The sequence below is a fragment of the Panthera pardus genome, unplaced genomic scaffold (assembly GCF_024362965.1).
Source record: "Panthera pardus isolate Hobbes unplaced genomic scaffold, ASM2436296v1 HiC_scaffold_8, whole genome shotgun sequence".
NCBI lineage: Eukaryota > Metazoa > Chordata > Mammalia > Carnivora > Felidae > Panthera > Panthera pardus.
The window spans coordinates 59577655-59594851 of NW_026527013.1; the positions used below are offsets into that span (position 1 = coordinate 59577655).

Sequence of the window (17197 nt, forward strand, 5' to 3'; positions counted from 1 at the left end):
AGGGCTGCTCCTGGGACAGGTGGTGACAGGGCCGTCAGCTCCCCAGGCCTCCCAGCCTGCCTCTGAAGGGGGAGAGCAGGTGCTGGTTCACCAGCAGCAGCCCTGGAACAGAGAGATGCAGGTGCCGGCCATTGGCAGTCAAGGCCAGACATGCCTAGACACACTGCAGGCACAGCTGGGTAGGGGGCAGTGTCTACAGCGAGGATGTTCGTTCCCGGGGCCTAGAATAGTGCCTGACTAGGAAGGTGCTCAATCATGTTTGAAAGATCAAGTGAATAGATAAATGACAAAAAGCAAAGCTGAGCGAGTTTCTTCTCGCTCTTCTTTCGGAGGAGCGAGATGCCGTGGACCCCAGGAACAGCACCGTCACTGTGGCAGGGGGCCTGCAAGAGTGACTGGGAGGGAGGCTAGAGCCAGAGCTCTGGGTTCTGAGGGCTCAGATCCTAGCACCTCCGGTGACTCACCGTGTGACTAACCCAGTTCCCACCACCTCTCTCGACCTCAGTTTTCACACCTGTAAAATGGGACAGTGAACTCCACAGGACCGATGAGGGGACAAAGGGAACTGGGTCATGTGATGTGTTCAGAAGCGTGAGCACTAGGAAGATGTTTGTTGTTCCTTTCACCTTGCCCCACGCAGGTACTGTACTGGGTGCTTACACAACCCATTCGTGCCTCCTACAGCCCAGTGATTAATTACCACCCACTTGCGTAGATTGGGACAGGGCCCAAGGCCACAGGGCTGGTCAGGAGCTGAGCTGGGTTCACACCCAGATGGGTTGCTTTCCTAGGACCACCAGGATTCTATTGCCGTTGCCTCCTGGCTGTGTGAGTGCCACCTGGGCCTCAGTTTCCCCATCTGTAGCATAAGGCTAATAAGGAGCACTTCCTTGCTAAGTTGTTAATGGAATCGAGGATGAGAGGCATCTCCATGTGGGCCCTTTACAGAGAGCTCTGGGAAGGGGATGAAGCAGCATGTGAGAGTTGAGGAGGGTACAGCTGCTGCTGGGTGGGCTTCTGCCGTGCCCCCTGCACGAGTGGCAGGGAGAAGGGGTACAAGGTGCACTGCCTGCTTTCTGCACAGACCCTGCGTTCTGTGCCAGCCTCAGTATCACATGCTCCCCGTCACCAAGACACAAATCCCAGCATTGCCTGCCTGGTGTAAGGCTGCTGAAGCGAACCCCTGCATTAGAGCCCCAGCAGCCCTCCAAAGCCGCGTCCTGGGAAACACAGCCCCTCAAGGCCAACACTTCGCTAACAGGACAAACAAACCAATACGTAGCAATCTCCCCTGCGTGAAGCCTGCCTCTACCCAGAACACCAGCCCCACCTCGGGTCAACACTGCAGGCAGCCAGGCGAGGGGCCAATGACCCAATGACCCACACATGGCTCCCTCTGCAGGCCCTGGGCCCAATGAGGGGCTGGAGGAGGTGGCCTGGAGCAGGAGGTCCCCGCCCAGTTGGGCCATGACTGCCCAGTCTCTCCCTGGCCTCCCCACAGAGCTGGCCTCCGTCTCAGTCTCGGCCAAACATGTCCAGCCTCCAGGTGCTATGCTCCGGCCTGCCACTGCGGCCCCTCCCGGAAAACCGGGGACGCAGGGCTGGGGTGCCCCACGCACCCGTCAGGACCCCTGGCCTTAGCCCTGCGGAGGAGCAGGTAAGAAGTTGGGCGCCATTCCTGCTGGGCCCTTTGCCCTCTGGGTGCCCTTGAGGTGGTCCGGGTGGGCATTTTCTGTTCCTGCTTCTCCGCAGGAGCTGCAGCTTCTCAACTCAGCCTCCCACCCCTCACCGCCAAGCCTCCCCGAGCGGGTGTCCAGGAGAGCCCACAGGGGGTGTCCAAGAGCGCCCAGAGGGGGTGTCGGTGGGACAGGGGGATCCAATGTGTTTGCTCTGCACTCGTCACGCCTACTGTAGTTCATTCTCTCCCCAACGTTCATCCTTGGGTGCAAGATTAGGGTACCCATTTGCAGATGGGGATCCTGAAGTTCAAGGTCCCCCAGCCAGGAGGCAGTGGAGTTGTGGCTGCTTCCAGTCAGAGGAGTGAGGCTGGTGTAAACAAAGTGTAGCCTTCTTTCTTTTTTACTTCTTAAAATGTTCTTAGTGTATTTTTGAGAGAGTGAGAGACAGAGGGTGAGTGGAGAGGGGAGCAGAGAGAGAGGAAGACACAGAATCCCAAGCAGGCTCCAGGCTCGGAACTGTCAGCACAGAGCCGGATGCCGGGCTTGAACTCACCAAACTGTGAGATCATGACCTAAGCAGAGGTTGGTTGCTCAACCAACTGGGCCATCCAAGCGCCCCCAAAGTGTACCCTTCCACCCCTGACACGCACATGACTTTGAAGTTCTACAACGTAGCAGGTCAGCTCTTGTTTTCACTTCTGTGTCCCTCCCCCCAGTCTTGCAGTGAGTGTGCAGCCAGCAAGGCTAGAACCCTAGCGGGGGCGGGATGGTGCTGCTGAAAGCATTGCCGAGGTGTCCCTGACCATCACCCACAGCCTGGAGAGCCTGGAGCCAGCCCAGGACTGGGGGCGCTCGAGCCTGCACCCCGGGCAGCTCCGACCGTCCAGGAGCGCACTTGTCTCCCTTGTAAACTGGGGATGAAAATGACACCACGGAGCAGTGGAGGAAACCAGAGGAAATAAAAAAGGTGGCACAATGATATAAAGTATCCTCCTTTTTCTTTACTCAGAATTACTTGAGAAATTCAGGAACAGTGCAGGGGAAAGTAAAAAAATACAAATAGGCACCAACATTAAAAAAGGAATCACACAACCCTACCCTAAGTGAAGACTGCCGCCCTTCAGTGGCTGCCCCCTAAACTTTCTGCGGAGGCAGCTCACAAAGCGCGGATGGGGCGCTGGGGGGTGCTGGGGCGGACCCGGCAGAGCTAGGGCAGGAGAAGGGTGGGGGAAGGGTGCTGGGGGTAAGGGGTGTTGCGACGGGGGCCCTGGGGGGCGCTGGGCGGAGCTGGGGCACCACTGGACAGTGCAGGCACAGGGGAAGTGTGGGGCCAGGCCGCTGGAGGGCGCTGGGGGGCGCTGGGGTGGGACTGGACAGCTCCGGTGCAGGGGCAGTGGGGGGGCCTGGGCCCTGGGGGCCTGGCTCCGCCTCCTCTTCCATGGTGCTTATCTGGCCCAGCTTAACTACGTCAAAATAGTCATTCAAGCTTCCTCCCCCTGGGTCACCTCCCTGTTGGGCTCCAAGGGCTCAATCTTCGACCGTGAGGGCATGGAGGGCCCTGTCACCTGCCCATCTCAGGTGACACCTTTATGGCTGCGTGATGGTGTCCTGTGCTGGGAGGGGGGCACTTGGGAGCTGAGGAGCTGGGCCACCTCAGCCTTGCCCTGTGTAGGTCGCAGTTTGCTTGCAGGTCTGGGAGTTGGGGCTGTTGAAAGCCGCTACATCTTCCCTCAGGGTGCCAGGGTCAGCCAGCCTTAGGTTGGTGAGATAGTAAGAAGGACGGATGTTGACCTCTGCCCTGACCCTCCCTTCCTTCGACCCCAGCTCCTGACAAAGAGCTCTTATTGGAATTTCCTGGGTGATAGGGAAATTCTTTTGTTCTAAGGAAGCCACTCTAGATAGGGGCTGGTCACCAGAAAGACTGTTCCAAGATAAGAAGCTTGGAACTTTCGCCCCTCCCCCCCCCCCCCCCCCCCATTCCCTAGATAGGAGAGAACGGCTGGAAATTGAGTTAATCATCCATCATGCTTATGTGCTGAAACCTCTATAAAAATCCCATCGGGGCGCCTGGGTGGCTCAGTCAGTTGAGCGCCGACTTCGGCTCAGGTCACAATCTCGCGGTCCGTGAGTTCGAGCCCCGCATCGGGCCCCTGTGCTGACAGCTCAGAGCCTGGAGCCTGTTTCAATTCTGTGTCTCCCTCTCTCTGACCCTCCCCCATTCATGCTCTGTCTCTCTCTGTCTCAAAAATAAATAAACGTTAAAAAAAAAAAATCCCATAACTGCAGGGTTCCAAGAGCTGGGTTGCAGGACACATTGAGGTGCTGGGCCCACCCCACATCTTGCCTTGTGTACCTTCATCTGGTTGTTCATCCGGACCCTTGATCATATGCTTTATTGTATAATAAACCAGTAGACACGTTTCTCTGAGTTCTGCGAGCTGCTCAGCAAATCACTGAACCCAAGGAGGGAAGTGGTGGGAACCCCGGTACTTAGCGGGTTGGTCCCCAGTACAGGTGAAAGCCTGGGGGTGTGTGATGGCATCTGAGGTGGAGGGGCAGTCTTGTGGGACTCAGCCCCTAACCTTCGGGGTCTCAGCTGACTCAGGCAGATGATGTCAGAACAGAATGACGCCCGGGCCACCCAGCTGGTGTGGAGAATTGGTCGGGGGAGGGGGACCCCCCAAACCAGTCACAGAAGCGTCCTGTGTGCGAACACTCGCCTCAGAGGAGAAACACAAGCGATTTCTCCCAGGCAGTCCGAACCCAGCAACCTCCAAAGCCGCCAGCAGCTCGCTTTCTGCTTTTCCTTCAGCTTGCTTTCTATTCTTTTTGTTTAAATTTAAATGTGTCTCTTTGATGTTTGACATAAACCTTCCAGGTAATTGTATAAGATGAGGAACTCAAGTCTTATAAAAGTGTAAGTTCCCTACTTCTCCTGATAGGCCATTGACAAAAAATTATGTTTATTTTTGAGAGACAGAGCGTGAGTGGGGGAGGGGCAGAGAGAGAGAGAGAGAGAGAGAGAGAGACAGAATCCGAAGCAGGCTCTGGGCTTCGAGCTGTCAGCACAGAGCCTGACGCGGGGCTCGAACTCACGAAGGGTAAGATCATGACCTGAGCCGAAGTCGGACACTTAAACGACTGAGCCACCCAGGCGCCCCGGCCATTTTTTTTTTTTTTTTTTTGCATATCCTTCCACATGTGTTTTATGTACATACGATATGCGTGTGTGTCCTTCTTAAGCATGTAAGTGGTTGCAATCTATACACATCAGTTTTTTTGGACGTTCGTTACCGGCGAGTTTAGAGTTACCCGTCCTTTTAACTGGTGGGTAGTATTCCATTATTTGGTGTGCTTCACTCTCCGCTCTTCTTTCAGTAGATTTCTCTGTTTAAACATAGGCAGTCTGGCTGTCACATTTTAGGCAATGCGTTTTCAGCACAAACACAAGACGACTTCTACAGTGCAGGAATTTCCATCATCTAACAGGAGCGGTTGCTGTACCCAAAATGTCTTCAGCTACCCCCTGACCCCGTACGCAATTACTCTCAGTGACCTGTTCCCCAAACCCTGCCCCACCCACAAGGACTGTTCCGGACATCAGATACCAGACCTGGAGACCACCCCAGTGTGTCTGTGTCCCCATCACTAATAACACACTATCTTGAACTCCTTAAGAGTGGGGCTCTGTGGGGTTCATTTCTGGATCTTCAGTGACACTGGTACTGGGTTGCTGAATGAACTGGTATGTTGTTAAGCGCTCCCACCAAATCCTACAAGAGTTCAGTAGGCAGGAGAAACCTAGGAGGGCTTCTTGGAGGAGGCAGTCTTGACAACATAGGCAAGGTTCTTGGACTCAGTCCAAGAAGGAAGGCCATTTGTAGACAAGGGGAGGCAGGGAGTGACAATGCAGAGATGGGCCTGGCCAACGTATACCAGGGGTGGAGGAGGCCCTGTGTAGACTCGAGCTGGCTGTGGAGCTTGGAGAGTCAGGCCCAGCCAAGTTATAGAGGACCCTGAAAGCCAAAAACAGTGTTGACTTTATTGATTGAGTCATGGGGAGACCCTGAGGGTGTCTGAGTAGGAGCATAAACCTGCTCATTAACTATATATACATATATATAGTTATAAAGTGAGTATAAAAGCTTTCGACAGATTATCTAGAAGGACAGGGTGGGCAGAGACCCAAGTAGAAGAAAGAGCTGGCAGCATGGAGGGCCATGAGTGTGGGACATGATCGTTTTGACAGTTGTCACTCATACGGCACCTCTGTGTGCCAGACCTTGTGCCGAGCGTGTTGATTCAGTGAGTCCCCAAGACAGCCCTGTGCTATCAGTGTGCTCTTTTTACAGAAGAAGAGACCGAAGGTCAGAGAGGTGAAGCGTGCACGTGTGATGTAGCCAACCTTCTGGTGTAGACTGAGGTAGGAAGAGCTGGGTCACCGTAGCAGCAGCCTATGCAGAGGCCACCCCATCCCCAGCTAGGAAGAGTCTGAGCCTCAGTTTGGACCCTCCTAGTTGGTCTGGTTGGCTCCAGTTCAGGCCAGAGCAGACCTAATGAAGCCTGAGCAAGAGTGAGTGCAAGGATGGGGTGATTCAAACAAGGCTGCACCAAATCAGTCATGGCCGTCATTTTTGGTAGACGTAGTGACAGCCAACGACTTTCAGGTAGGTGGGTTTTGCCCCACCAGCACACTGCCAGGTTAGAATGGAAGTAAGGCCTGAGCCAAACTCTCTCTCTCTCTCTCTCTCTCTCTCTCTCACACACACACACACACACACACACACACACACACACACACATTCCGTGAGCTATAAACAAAGTCACAGGCTGGCATCCTTTTAGCTGATCAGCCGCCAACGCAGAAAAGGTTTGCTCAGGGCAGAAGTAACACTGTCCCCAAGACAGGATCCTGTCCCTGTCCATTATTTCCCCAGGGCTGCTGTAATAAATCTCCACACACGGAGTGGCTTTAAAACAGCACAAATTTATTGTCTTACAACGGTGGGTGTCAGAAAGCTGAAATGGGTTTCCTTGGGCAACAAGCAAGAAACATTAGCGCAAATGCAAGGATATGGAAATCATGCTTGCTCAGTTGCTGTCTTACTGAGTCTCGTGATTCTCATTTCTTTGGACGCAAATATTACATATCAGATCAGCCTAGTTTATGCGTACGTGTAATATATTTTCAGCAGCAATAAATGCATTGTACAAGGATCAAGTTAAAAAATATATGCAGTGAGGCTGCATTCCCTCTGGAGGCTCTGGGGGTTGAGGAGGTGTGAATCTCTTTCCTTGCCTTTTCTAGCTTCTAGAGGCTGCCTGCAGTTTTTAGTTTGTGGCCTCGTCCTCTGTCTTCAAAGCCAGATGCATAGCAAATTCAGGTCTCTCTCTCTCTCTGACTCAGACCCTCCTGCCTCCCTTTTACGAGGACTCTGGCGGATACATAGGGCTGACCTGGATGATGCAGGATAATCTTCCACACCAGACCCTTACCTTAATCACATCTGCAGTCTCTCTTGCCTTGTCATTAAACAAATTCACAGGTTCTGGGGAATAGGATGCAGATGTGTTTGGGGGTCGTTATTCTGCCCACCACACTGTCAAGCACCCAGACTTCTCCAACCTGCTGACTGACCCTGGAACATTTTATGAATCAATCCTTTGGCCCTAACTGAGCTTGTTAGATTTTTAGGCCTATTAAGGCAATGGGGGTGGTCTGGAATATTCTTTCCAATTTACGTGTCTTGAATACAGCTGATTTCACCAATAAGAGCCCACTTGGAACATGCATTATATGATTAATGGGCCATAATTTGACCAGTGAAAATCCATGTCTGACATTCTATATGCTACATAGCAGTCCCTCTGGTGTAGATTGAGATATGGAATAGCAGACCCTCTGGTGTAGATTGAGATATGGAGAGGTGAAGTGTTTGTGGGAGCATCCTGTGATTAGCATGCCAGCTGACCACCCAGGGTGTGAGTTGCCTACTTGTGCTCCCTGTTGGTGCTGTGGCATCTTACAATAAACTCAAGCCCTGCAAACAAGGAAGCTACAAAGCCAGGGCAGGGGAGGAAGCAAGAAATACTCCTTAGGTTCTGGTTTAGGGATCTTCAAAAGAGTGGGTGAGTAGAGGTGCTGTATGCTACACAATGTACATTTGCTCATCGAATCCTTCCAACTACCCAGCTGAGTAGGCCATGCCAAGAGATGAGGAAACTGAGGCAGGGGTGACCGGCCCAAGTTCACATGGGTAGTGGGAGGCAGGGCCAAGGGTAGACTCAACTCTGGCTGCTGTCCCCATGCTTATCATGGGGACTCCCAACCTCGTCACTGCACCCACCCTTTCCTCGCTGAGCCTCCTCTGCTGAGGTTCCGAGGTTCTGTGGGGGCCCCCGGGCCCCCCATAGGCCTGCCTCAGACCTCTGGCGGACCTTGGGCAAACATGAAGTTTGTGAGAACTCCCAACCAGAGACTCAGAAGAGTGACCCAGGTCAGCAAACAGAGCTGCTACTTTGTAGATTTTTTCACTGAAGAAGGATTTACTGCCTGACTGTTAGGTAACTCTAGACACAGGGGATAAAGTTATTGAGTGAAAATATAATAGAAGACAATGTTCCTGAACTAAGTAAAAACATGAAATTGTAGATAAAAGGATATCGTTTATCCCAGAAAAAAAATGAGAACTTGATATAGAATAGTTGACATTAAGACATGTCTAGACTGGGGTGCCTGGGTGGCTCAGTTGGTTAAGTGTCTAACTCTTCATTTTAGCTCAGGTTATGATCTCAGGGCTCATGGGATCAAGCCCTGTGTGGGGCTCTGTGCTGACAGCATGGAGCCTGCTTGAGATTCTCTCTCTCCGCCCCCTCTGCTCCTCTCCTGCTCTCATGCACATGTACTCTTTCTCAAAATAAATAATCATTCAAAAAAAAAGATTCCCTCCCTTTCCCCCCTCTGCCCCTGTCTCCCACTTGCACTCTGGGATAGAGTAAATAAAAATTAAAAAATAAAATTAAAAAAATTAAAAAATAAAAAAAAAAATAAAGAAAAAAAAGACAGGTCTAGACTAAATTAGTGAATTTCAGGGATAAAGAAAAATTCAATGGTCACAAAATGGAAATCTTATACAAGGGGAAATACAGCACACAGAGCTTCTGTGCTGCATTTAGGCTATGGCCCTTGCCAGAATCCCCGTTACGTTTATGGCACACACGCATTCTTCCTTCAGAACAGACTGAATTTCTTACGGCCTTTAAAGACATTTTGAAAAATGGCCAAAGGGCACCTGGCTGGCTCAGTCAGAGGAGTGTGTGACTCTTGATCTCCAGGTGGTGAGTTGGAGCCCCATGTTGGGTAGAGAGATTACTTAAGTAAATAAAAACTTCAAAAAAAAGAGAGAAAGGAAAAAAGAAAAAGGAAGGAAGGAAGGAAGGAAGGAAGGAAGGAAGGAAGGAAGGAAGGAAGGAAGGAAAGCAAGAAAAGCAAGCGAAATGGCCTAGTCATTTCTATCAACTGACACAATTTAAGAACCATTGATTTTGACAGGAACCTCTGTTGTATTTTTTGAGTTATGTGATTAGCTGAACAAGGTTGCAAAAGCATTTGACAAGGTCGAATCCAGGTCCTTAGTAAGAACACCAGGTTTAGGCCCAGTAGTGAAGCCAGCCCTGCTGGGGAAACAGTGAAGACAGTTTTTTTCCGACCACTGCTTGCCACCTCTTAGCGGGTTGTGAAATCTGGTTAGGGGGTTGCAAGTAGCATTCATCAGAAAGCAAAATAAAACAAGCTAGAACAGGATAGAATATATTAGGAGTTGGGTAGTAAGGTCAAGTCTTGTGTAGATTGTGTGTGTATGTGTGTAATATATATTGTGTAGATTGTGTGTGTGTGATATATTGCTTTCAAAACTTTTCTTTAAATGTTCAGTTTCACTTGCAAGCTCTTGTTAGAAGCTATACACCAGCTAGAAAACAACAACAGTCTTTGTGTTGAGGTACAACATGCACAGAAAGCCACGGAAACCACGCGTGCACAGATGTGTCTGTCACAGGTGCAGGGAGCGGGGAACAGACCCCAGCCTTGAAGGAGAACTGCTGGCCTGACCTCTAACACGTGGCACGGCCACACCTGCCCCTGAACAGCCTCTCAACAGAGCTGGCAGTATGTCCCTTAGGTGTGGGCTTCTTTCACTCAACAGCGGGTCAGGAGAGCCAACCCGGCTGCTGCAGGTTGCTGTGGATCATTTATCCTCCTGGCTGTCCTGAGCCTCCTAGCGGCTCGCAAAGTGGGGTCCCCGGGCCAGCAGCGCGGCACCTGGGAACTGGTGAGGAACGCAGAGCAGAGGCCACACCAGACCCTGTGGGCAACCCCCGCGTCAGCTGGACTTCGACACCCTCCTGCTGCAGGGTATTCCTGGCCACTGTTCTTGAGGGAGAAACTCATATTTCTCATCAGCTTTTTTTCTAAGGGAGAAGGGATGACGGGCTTTTGTTCCACATGAAAATTAAATGAGGGAGTGGGTCTGCAGACCTTCCCAAGTTTCTGTAACACCCTGAGCTGGGGTTTTCTTCATCGCCTCTCTTGCTATCTGCTCCTTCCCGGATTACCCCTCTCCTTTCTCTCCTCCCACCCTGCCCCGCTGCTGAGGCCCCAGTGACATCCTTGTCACTCAGTCCTGGGATGTGTCTTAGCCCACACAGTGTTGGACCGCTGGGTGCCTCGGACAAGCCGCCCTCCTCCTAGCCCTCTGCCCTTGGCCGGCAGGAATCCGTGCTCCTGGCTGGACTTCCAGCACCATCTCCCTGGGGGCACTTCTGCCCCTGCCCAAAGCTGGTGTCCCCAGTCCTGGGCCTTGGCCTTCTCCCATCACCTCCTGCCTCCCCATGTCCAAAGCCCACCTGTCTTCAGGTTATCAGACCACCTCTCCCCCTCAGTAGGCATGCACTGAATGAATGAGGGAATAAATTCACCACTCTCAGCTCCTCAGCTCCCCACCCCCAAAACAGTTTGCTCCCCAGGGTCAGCTGGTTGCATAAATGGCCTCAACCTCCACCCAGATACCCTTGGTCGCCTCCCCAGCTTTGCTGCCTCGGGGCTCCAGTCCGGGTGTTGGAAGGAAGGGAGCTACGAAGGGGTCTGCTAGAACTCTGGCCCTCCTTGTGCTTAGTAAGACAGATTGTAAGCAGTGAAACAAACAACCAGTAGAACACCCAGCAGTGAAAAGCTTGGGAAGGAAACGGAGGTGAGGAGAGAGGCTAGGAGTCAAGAGGGGGAGGTCAAGGCAGGCCTCTGTGGAGGGGGGCACCTGGATCGAGGCCTGAGTAAAGAGAGAGACCCTCCAAGAGAAGGCAGGGTGGCAGAGAGGTAAGTGTCAAGGCCCTGCGGCAGGACCAGGAACATCAGGGATGTGTGGAGGAGTGTTGGGGGGCTTGGGAGTTGGGCTGCCTGAGAAGCCCTATGAAGGTTTCTTCTTTCTCCTGGCCTGCCCCAGGCCTGCCTGAATTTGGGGGAAAATGTGCAGGGTGCGCTGTCTGATGCGGCTTGCCAAGGTGGGCGCTGGTGGAGGGTTGCTTCTCTGCATTTGCACAAGGTGCCTGTGAGCTCCTGGGACATCTCTTTCCGGCCCTTGAGTCTGCATCTCCCAGTGTAGCTGCAAGCCTCAGGGCAGGCCACCCTCTGGTCCTTGACTGGGATCAAGCAGTCTGGTTTCCAGTGAGCAAGATGAGGGAGGGCCTAGACGTCTGCCTATGTGAAGGGGGAGAGCAATCTGGGAAAGCTTCTTGCAAAAGGTGACCTTGTAGATGGGCCTGGAGTGAGAACTAGGTGGTCTCTGGATGGGGTCATGGATTTCTGAGTAGGGAAGGAGGATGGCGCATCATGGAAGCCTCGTGATCCTTGGCCTGGAGATCCTCTGCCCCCCTGCTGCCCCTCACCCCTCTTCCCCCCACTCCCCAGCTCGCACTGAGGAATGCCCTGCGCTACTTCCCCCCGGACGTCCAGGAGCTGCTGGCCCCTGAGTTTGCCCAGGAGCTGCGACTGTACGGGCATATCTACATGTACCGGTTCTGCCCCGACATTAAAATGAGGTGAGCGCTGGTAGGTGCAGCTCCAAAGGGGGCCCAGAAGCTCCCAGGGAGGGGCCAATTCAGGGGTCAGCAGGGGGAAGTGCAGGCTGTCCACACCAGGAGGCGTGCTGAGTTGTGGCGTGCTGAGTCAATGCCCCTCACACGGAGAGGGCATGATGGCTGTGTTGTCACCTGTGGGGGTCTGTAGCCTGGAGCTGGCTGCAGGCCCCCCAGCCTGGCCAGACGATAAGGGAATCCTTTCCAGAGAGGTCTCTTTGGCCTACCATCCTGGGTAGTCAATCCTGTGCAATTCTGGAGCCAAATTGTGTACAAAATCCCTTCTAAACCTCATGTCTTGTCCTGCCAGGAAGTAAGGAGATAGCTTAGGTTCTGGCTGAACTGTGCATGGCACTGGAGGCCTTGTGAAAATGTAGATGGCTGGGCCTCCCCCCACACTGTGGATTCAGCAGTTTGGGAGCAGGGGGGCCAGAAGGATCTGCCCTTCTCACAGTTCCCAGATGCTGCTGCCCCCGCCCAGGACTCACGCTCCAAGCACCTTTGTTCTTGAATGTGCCAGAGGTCCAGACCTGTCTGGAACCACCCCCAGGGGATGTCATTCTCCCCATCAAGTAGGCACCACGTCCCTTCATTCCTGTTGGGGCCTGTTGGCCTGGCATCTGCTCTAGAATTGATGCCAGGAGCACTGGTGACATGAAGGAAAGAAGGGATGGATAATAAACTCCACCCGGAGGAGATGCTTCTGGAAAGCAGACTTCAGCTTTATTTTGAAGTCCATCTTCTCCCAGTTGGAGCCCGCCAAGGGGGAGGGAGGGGTGGCCCGAGGGTGGTAGGGGCCTAACTTGCCATCCTTGGAAGGGCAGGGGTGTTAAACACAATGTGAGCACCAGAGTGGGCCGGCTTAGGTGGTCTGGAACTGCCTTCTGCTGGCAGCTCCCAGGCGGCTTCTGCAGGATACCAGGTCTTGCTGTGCACACCTCTGTGGCCGGATGCTGTGCTATGGCCAGGGAGGGCCTAGGCTTCAGCAGGCCGGAAGCCTGGTGCCCTCCCCTCGTCACACCTGGTGGCTGGACTCCCCTTGCAGGGCCTACCCAATCGAGCAGTACCCCTGCCGGACGAGGGCCGCTGCAGCCATCATGCACATGATCATGAACAACCTGGACCCTGCCGTAGCCCAGGTAACAGCCGGGGGAAACTGAGGCAGGGGCCAGCACTGCCCAATAGAAATGTAACTCAAGACATACATGTAATGCTTTTAAGCTTTTTATTTAGAAACAACGATTGATTTGTAGGAAGTTGTAAAGATAGTGCAGAGGGGGACCATAAACCCTTCTCCCGGCTCCCCCCGGTGGCTACATCGTCTGTGACTAGAGTACAGCATGAACTTCCAGATATCAACGTTGGTATGATGGACACACATGGCATTTTAAACTTTCTTAAAAAAAAAAAAAACTTTCTAAAAGCCACATGAAAAAGCAAACAAATAATAACGAACAGATATACTCCTGTATTTTGTCCATCCCAATGTATCAGAAATGTTATCATCTTAACATGGAACATAAAAATCACTGAGACATTTTACAACCTTTTTCCCTACTAAGTCTTTGAAATTGGGGGTGAATTTTACACTTAGGGCATGTCAAATGAGCCATGGTTCCAGTGCTCAATAGCCACACTGTTGTGTGGATGATGCAAGTCTGGCCACATGCATCTGTCATGGGGGTCCTTGAGAGCCAGTCTGTACATCAGATACCCATATCTGATAAAGGATAACCTTTGCGGGGGTGAGTCTCTGAGTATTATACTTGAGGGCAATATGATCCTAGAATTTGAATATTCTACCCAGAGGTGAGAGCTTCCTCAGCCCTGGCCTTGACCCCAGAACCTGGTCACAGACAGACCCCTGACATTGACCCTGGGCTAACTTCCCAAAGCGATCCCAGATCCAGCTCTGACTCTCACCTCACGCTGAGCTCTTACAAGGTCATGGGGGGGCCAGTGTTCTTGCAGAGGTCACTGTGTCTGGGCCTCGCCCTTTCTGCCTTCTCCCCCTGCCCTTAACACTCCTTCTTCAAGGGCCATCAGCCATTGGGCACAGCACAGAGGTGGGGGCCCTCCCTTCCCAGACCCCCATCTCAGATGACACCATGTCTTCTCCAGTTTCCCCAGGAGCTCGTGACCTATGGAGGAAATGGGCAGGTGTTCAGCAACTGGGCTCAGGTACGCTGGACTGTATGGCCTTTCCCCTCCCCACATTTTCTGGCCTGGTAGGATCTAACAATCTAAGGCTCGGGACTCAGGTCTCTGCCTCCCTGATGCCTGAGATGCTGACACTGGGCATTCTGGGGGTACTAAAGGCCCTCAGGGCATGTGTGGCATTATTCGAGGCACCAGGAGCCACTGGAGAGTAATGAGGGCCTGAAGGGACAGGGCACTGGCAGGACTGCTGGGGCTGTGGGAGCTCTCTGGGCCTGGGTGGTGACTTGGGGCTCAGTGTTGGCCCTCCACTTACAGAGCCTTCCATGCTTTGCTCTCCCCTGCAGTTCTGGCTGACGATGTCCTACCTGTCACAGATGACAGAGGAGCAGACCCTGGTCATGTATAGCGGACACCCTCTGGGGCTCTTCCCAAGCAGCCCCGGGGCCCCCAGGCTGGTCATCACCAACGGGATGGTGGGTCCTGGGGCAGCCGGGCACAGTGCCTGCCTGGGGGCAGCAGGAGAGCCAGGTGCCCCCAACACCTGCCTCCCCATTGTTTCAGAGGGCTCTGTCCCCCCCCCCCCCCCCCCCAGTCCCCAGCCTTTGGCTCCCATTCCTCTTTTCCAGGTCATTCCCAACTACTCCTCCCGGACAGAGTATGAGAAGCTCTTTGCTATGGGAGTTACAATGTAAGTCTTGTTTCTCTCCATGCATCCATCTGTCCAACTTGGTTTTTGACAGCCTCAAAGTAAGCAGCAGATACAACCGCCAGGAATTCAGTATTTGTTTACAGGGCTTTTTTCTTCGGAAGTGAAATTTACATGAAAGGCGCATATCCCAGTGCACCATTTGATGAGTGTAACAAATGTGTGCACCTGTGCAACCCAAACCCCAAAATGCAGAGCACAACCGTTTCATTTGTCATAAAATTAATGCAATGCGTGCTCTGAATTGCAAACATTCCCCCCACCCCCGGAACGTTATTTTAAAAAGAGGTATGGCGAAAAGGAAACCCCTCTCCCACCCTAGACTCCCCATTTCACATTGTGTCTTTCCAAACATTTCTCATGCACATACAGAGTCAGGTAGACCATTATGGATGCCATCTGCACCAGCCTTTCCACCCTGGACAGTATAGCTGGAGACTGTTCCATTTCGGGAAACGTGGGTCTAATGCACTCTTGTTTTACCTGCAGTGTTCAATTGTACCATGATTTATTTAACCCCCCTGCCACCTGATTTGGGTTGTTTCAGGTTCTTTGGGCTTATAAAGAATGCTACAGCGAATGTCCTGATCTGTACATTTTTACGGATCTCTGGGTGTGTTGCTCTTTGCTACCTGGCCCAAAGTGGGTCTGCTCTACCCAGGAGCTATACACAAAGACCACACCAGGTGGAGGTGCTTCACAAGGTCACTTTAATCATCAGAATAAGGAGGTCATGGGGAATCGTGTCCAAAGCCACTCTCTCAACAGCTAAGCAGGCTTCTTTTCTGAGGGCTCAGGATAAATATTCAGAAGGTGATTTTAATATTATAATGAAGCTGAGGTAACTGTCAGGCACTTTATGATTCATCTGTGGCAGGGCTTATATTGTTCTCAAATGTTCCTTTTCCTGTTTCAGCCTTTCCTTAGTTAGTTTCTAAAAGAAATTGACAGGCAGGAGTGTCTAGGCATTTCCTGAGTTCAGGAGTGAGTCCTGAGTTCAAGGGGTCAAGGACTCTTGCCAGGGACAAGGGGTGATCAGGTCTGTAGTATTGGGAGCCAATTAAGCCTCAGGCTAAGATTTTACAATGTTATCATCATAATCGTCACTACCAGGTGTCAGGTGTCCTGGTGAGCTTTATAGATACCATGGTGTTTGGCTATCTGTACAAGCCTCTGACCTAGGCGCCCTTATTGGCCCAATTTGTGGAGGAAGAAACCGAGGTTCAGAAACCCGATTACTTTTTTGGTTGGTCCTAAGTAGCTACTGTTACTACTATTTACTGCGAGGACTGATGGCCTCTTCTTCACCAGTGGAAGCAGTCGCAGGGTCAGAGGGACAGGGTCTGCATCCCGGACCTGCTGCCTCCTAAGTGTGACATTGGACAAGGTGGCATGCTTCTGTTTTATAGATTCAGGGTGGAGGTTTAAAGAGAGTAGAACTGCAGAGTCAGACCTGGTCTGCTGCACCTGAGGATTGACCCGGGTGCTGTGGGCAATTGACTAAAATGGCTGCAAATCACCCACACAGGCGGGAAGGGTTTAAACCTTTAACTTAGCCAAGCTGTCAGGCTGACACAATGAAGTTACAGATAACAGTCAGCACCAGGGTAGATGTGGGAAAACAGGTGGTCGCAGGTTGTGGGCGGGTCTAGCAAGGCTGGGGGTGGCCGGGAGGACTATACCTAGTGACTGGGGTCAAAGTTCCAAGTGCAGGAAACTTGATCCCACAATTTTACCTCCTAGAGTTATTTTGGGAGCAGCATGTAGTGGGTAACTTGAGCACAAAGGACTGAATTAGAAGGATTTGAAGTCAGCTCGCAGCTCTGCAGTGTATCCCTGTATAACCTCGGAACTTGGGTCCTGTCTGTTCATAGCTCCTGCCTCAAAGAGTTCCGTGAGAATTCACGAAACAATCAAGAGGACACCCTTAGTATGTGGTACAAAGGGAGACGTGGGCCCTCTGCTTGAGTGGATATGGGTCCCCAAGGCAGAGATTAGGGGGTCCATGCAGCCTTGTGGGGGGTTCTGATGGTTTCACTCATCTCCCTGGCTGGATGGCTATTATATTAGAACCATTTTTTATATTGTATAATAGTCATACAACCTTCCACGGTAAGGATAATGCCTCCCCCTTTTTTGGAAGAAGATGAAGAGGTTCCACGTGGTCCAGTACCTTATCTAAATTATAGGATAGACTTGGCATTCAGACTCACACCTGCAAGAATAGGATCTAGAAGAGAAGGGGGCTGGGGAGAGTTGCTGGGCGACAGGAACCCAATAGAAAAGAGACAGGGAGTTGAGATGGACCAAGGACAAAAGCAAGCGGCAGTAAACCTTGGAGCATCTCTTACCTCAGGGGTCTCCAGGGAAGAGTAAAATTAAGGCAACAGAAAAAAAAACCCAGAAAAATGCACTGCCAAAAATATTCAAGTGTTTGATAATTATCAAGGGATAGACACAGGCACCCTTATGCATTGCTGGTGACAGTCACTTTGGAATTTGACAATGTCTAGTAATATTTTAC

General features: G+C 52.0%; 1 protein-coding gene across 1 annotated transcript in view; it reads left to right on the forward strand.

Annotated features, from left to right (window-relative positions):
- The first annotated feature begins 1465 nt into the window (after window positions 1–1465).
- Window positions 1466–17197, forward strand: part of UROC1 (urocanate hydratase 1) — a 40976-nt gene continuing 25244 nt past the window's right edge. The window contains exons 1-6 of the mRNA XM_053897499.1: window positions 1466–1657; window positions 11641–11771; window positions 12853–12946; window positions 13929–13988; window positions 14312–14440; window positions 14594–14655. Of these exons, the coding sequence (XP_053753474.1) occupies window positions 1532–1657; window positions 11641–11771; window positions 12853–12946; window positions 13929–13988; window positions 14312–14440; window positions 14594–14655 (602 nt within the window). The 5' untranslated portion in view covers window positions 1466–1531. The remainder of the gene's footprint in view (window positions 1658–11640; window positions 11772–12852; window positions 12947–13928; window positions 13989–14311; window positions 14441–14593; window positions 14656–17197) is intronic.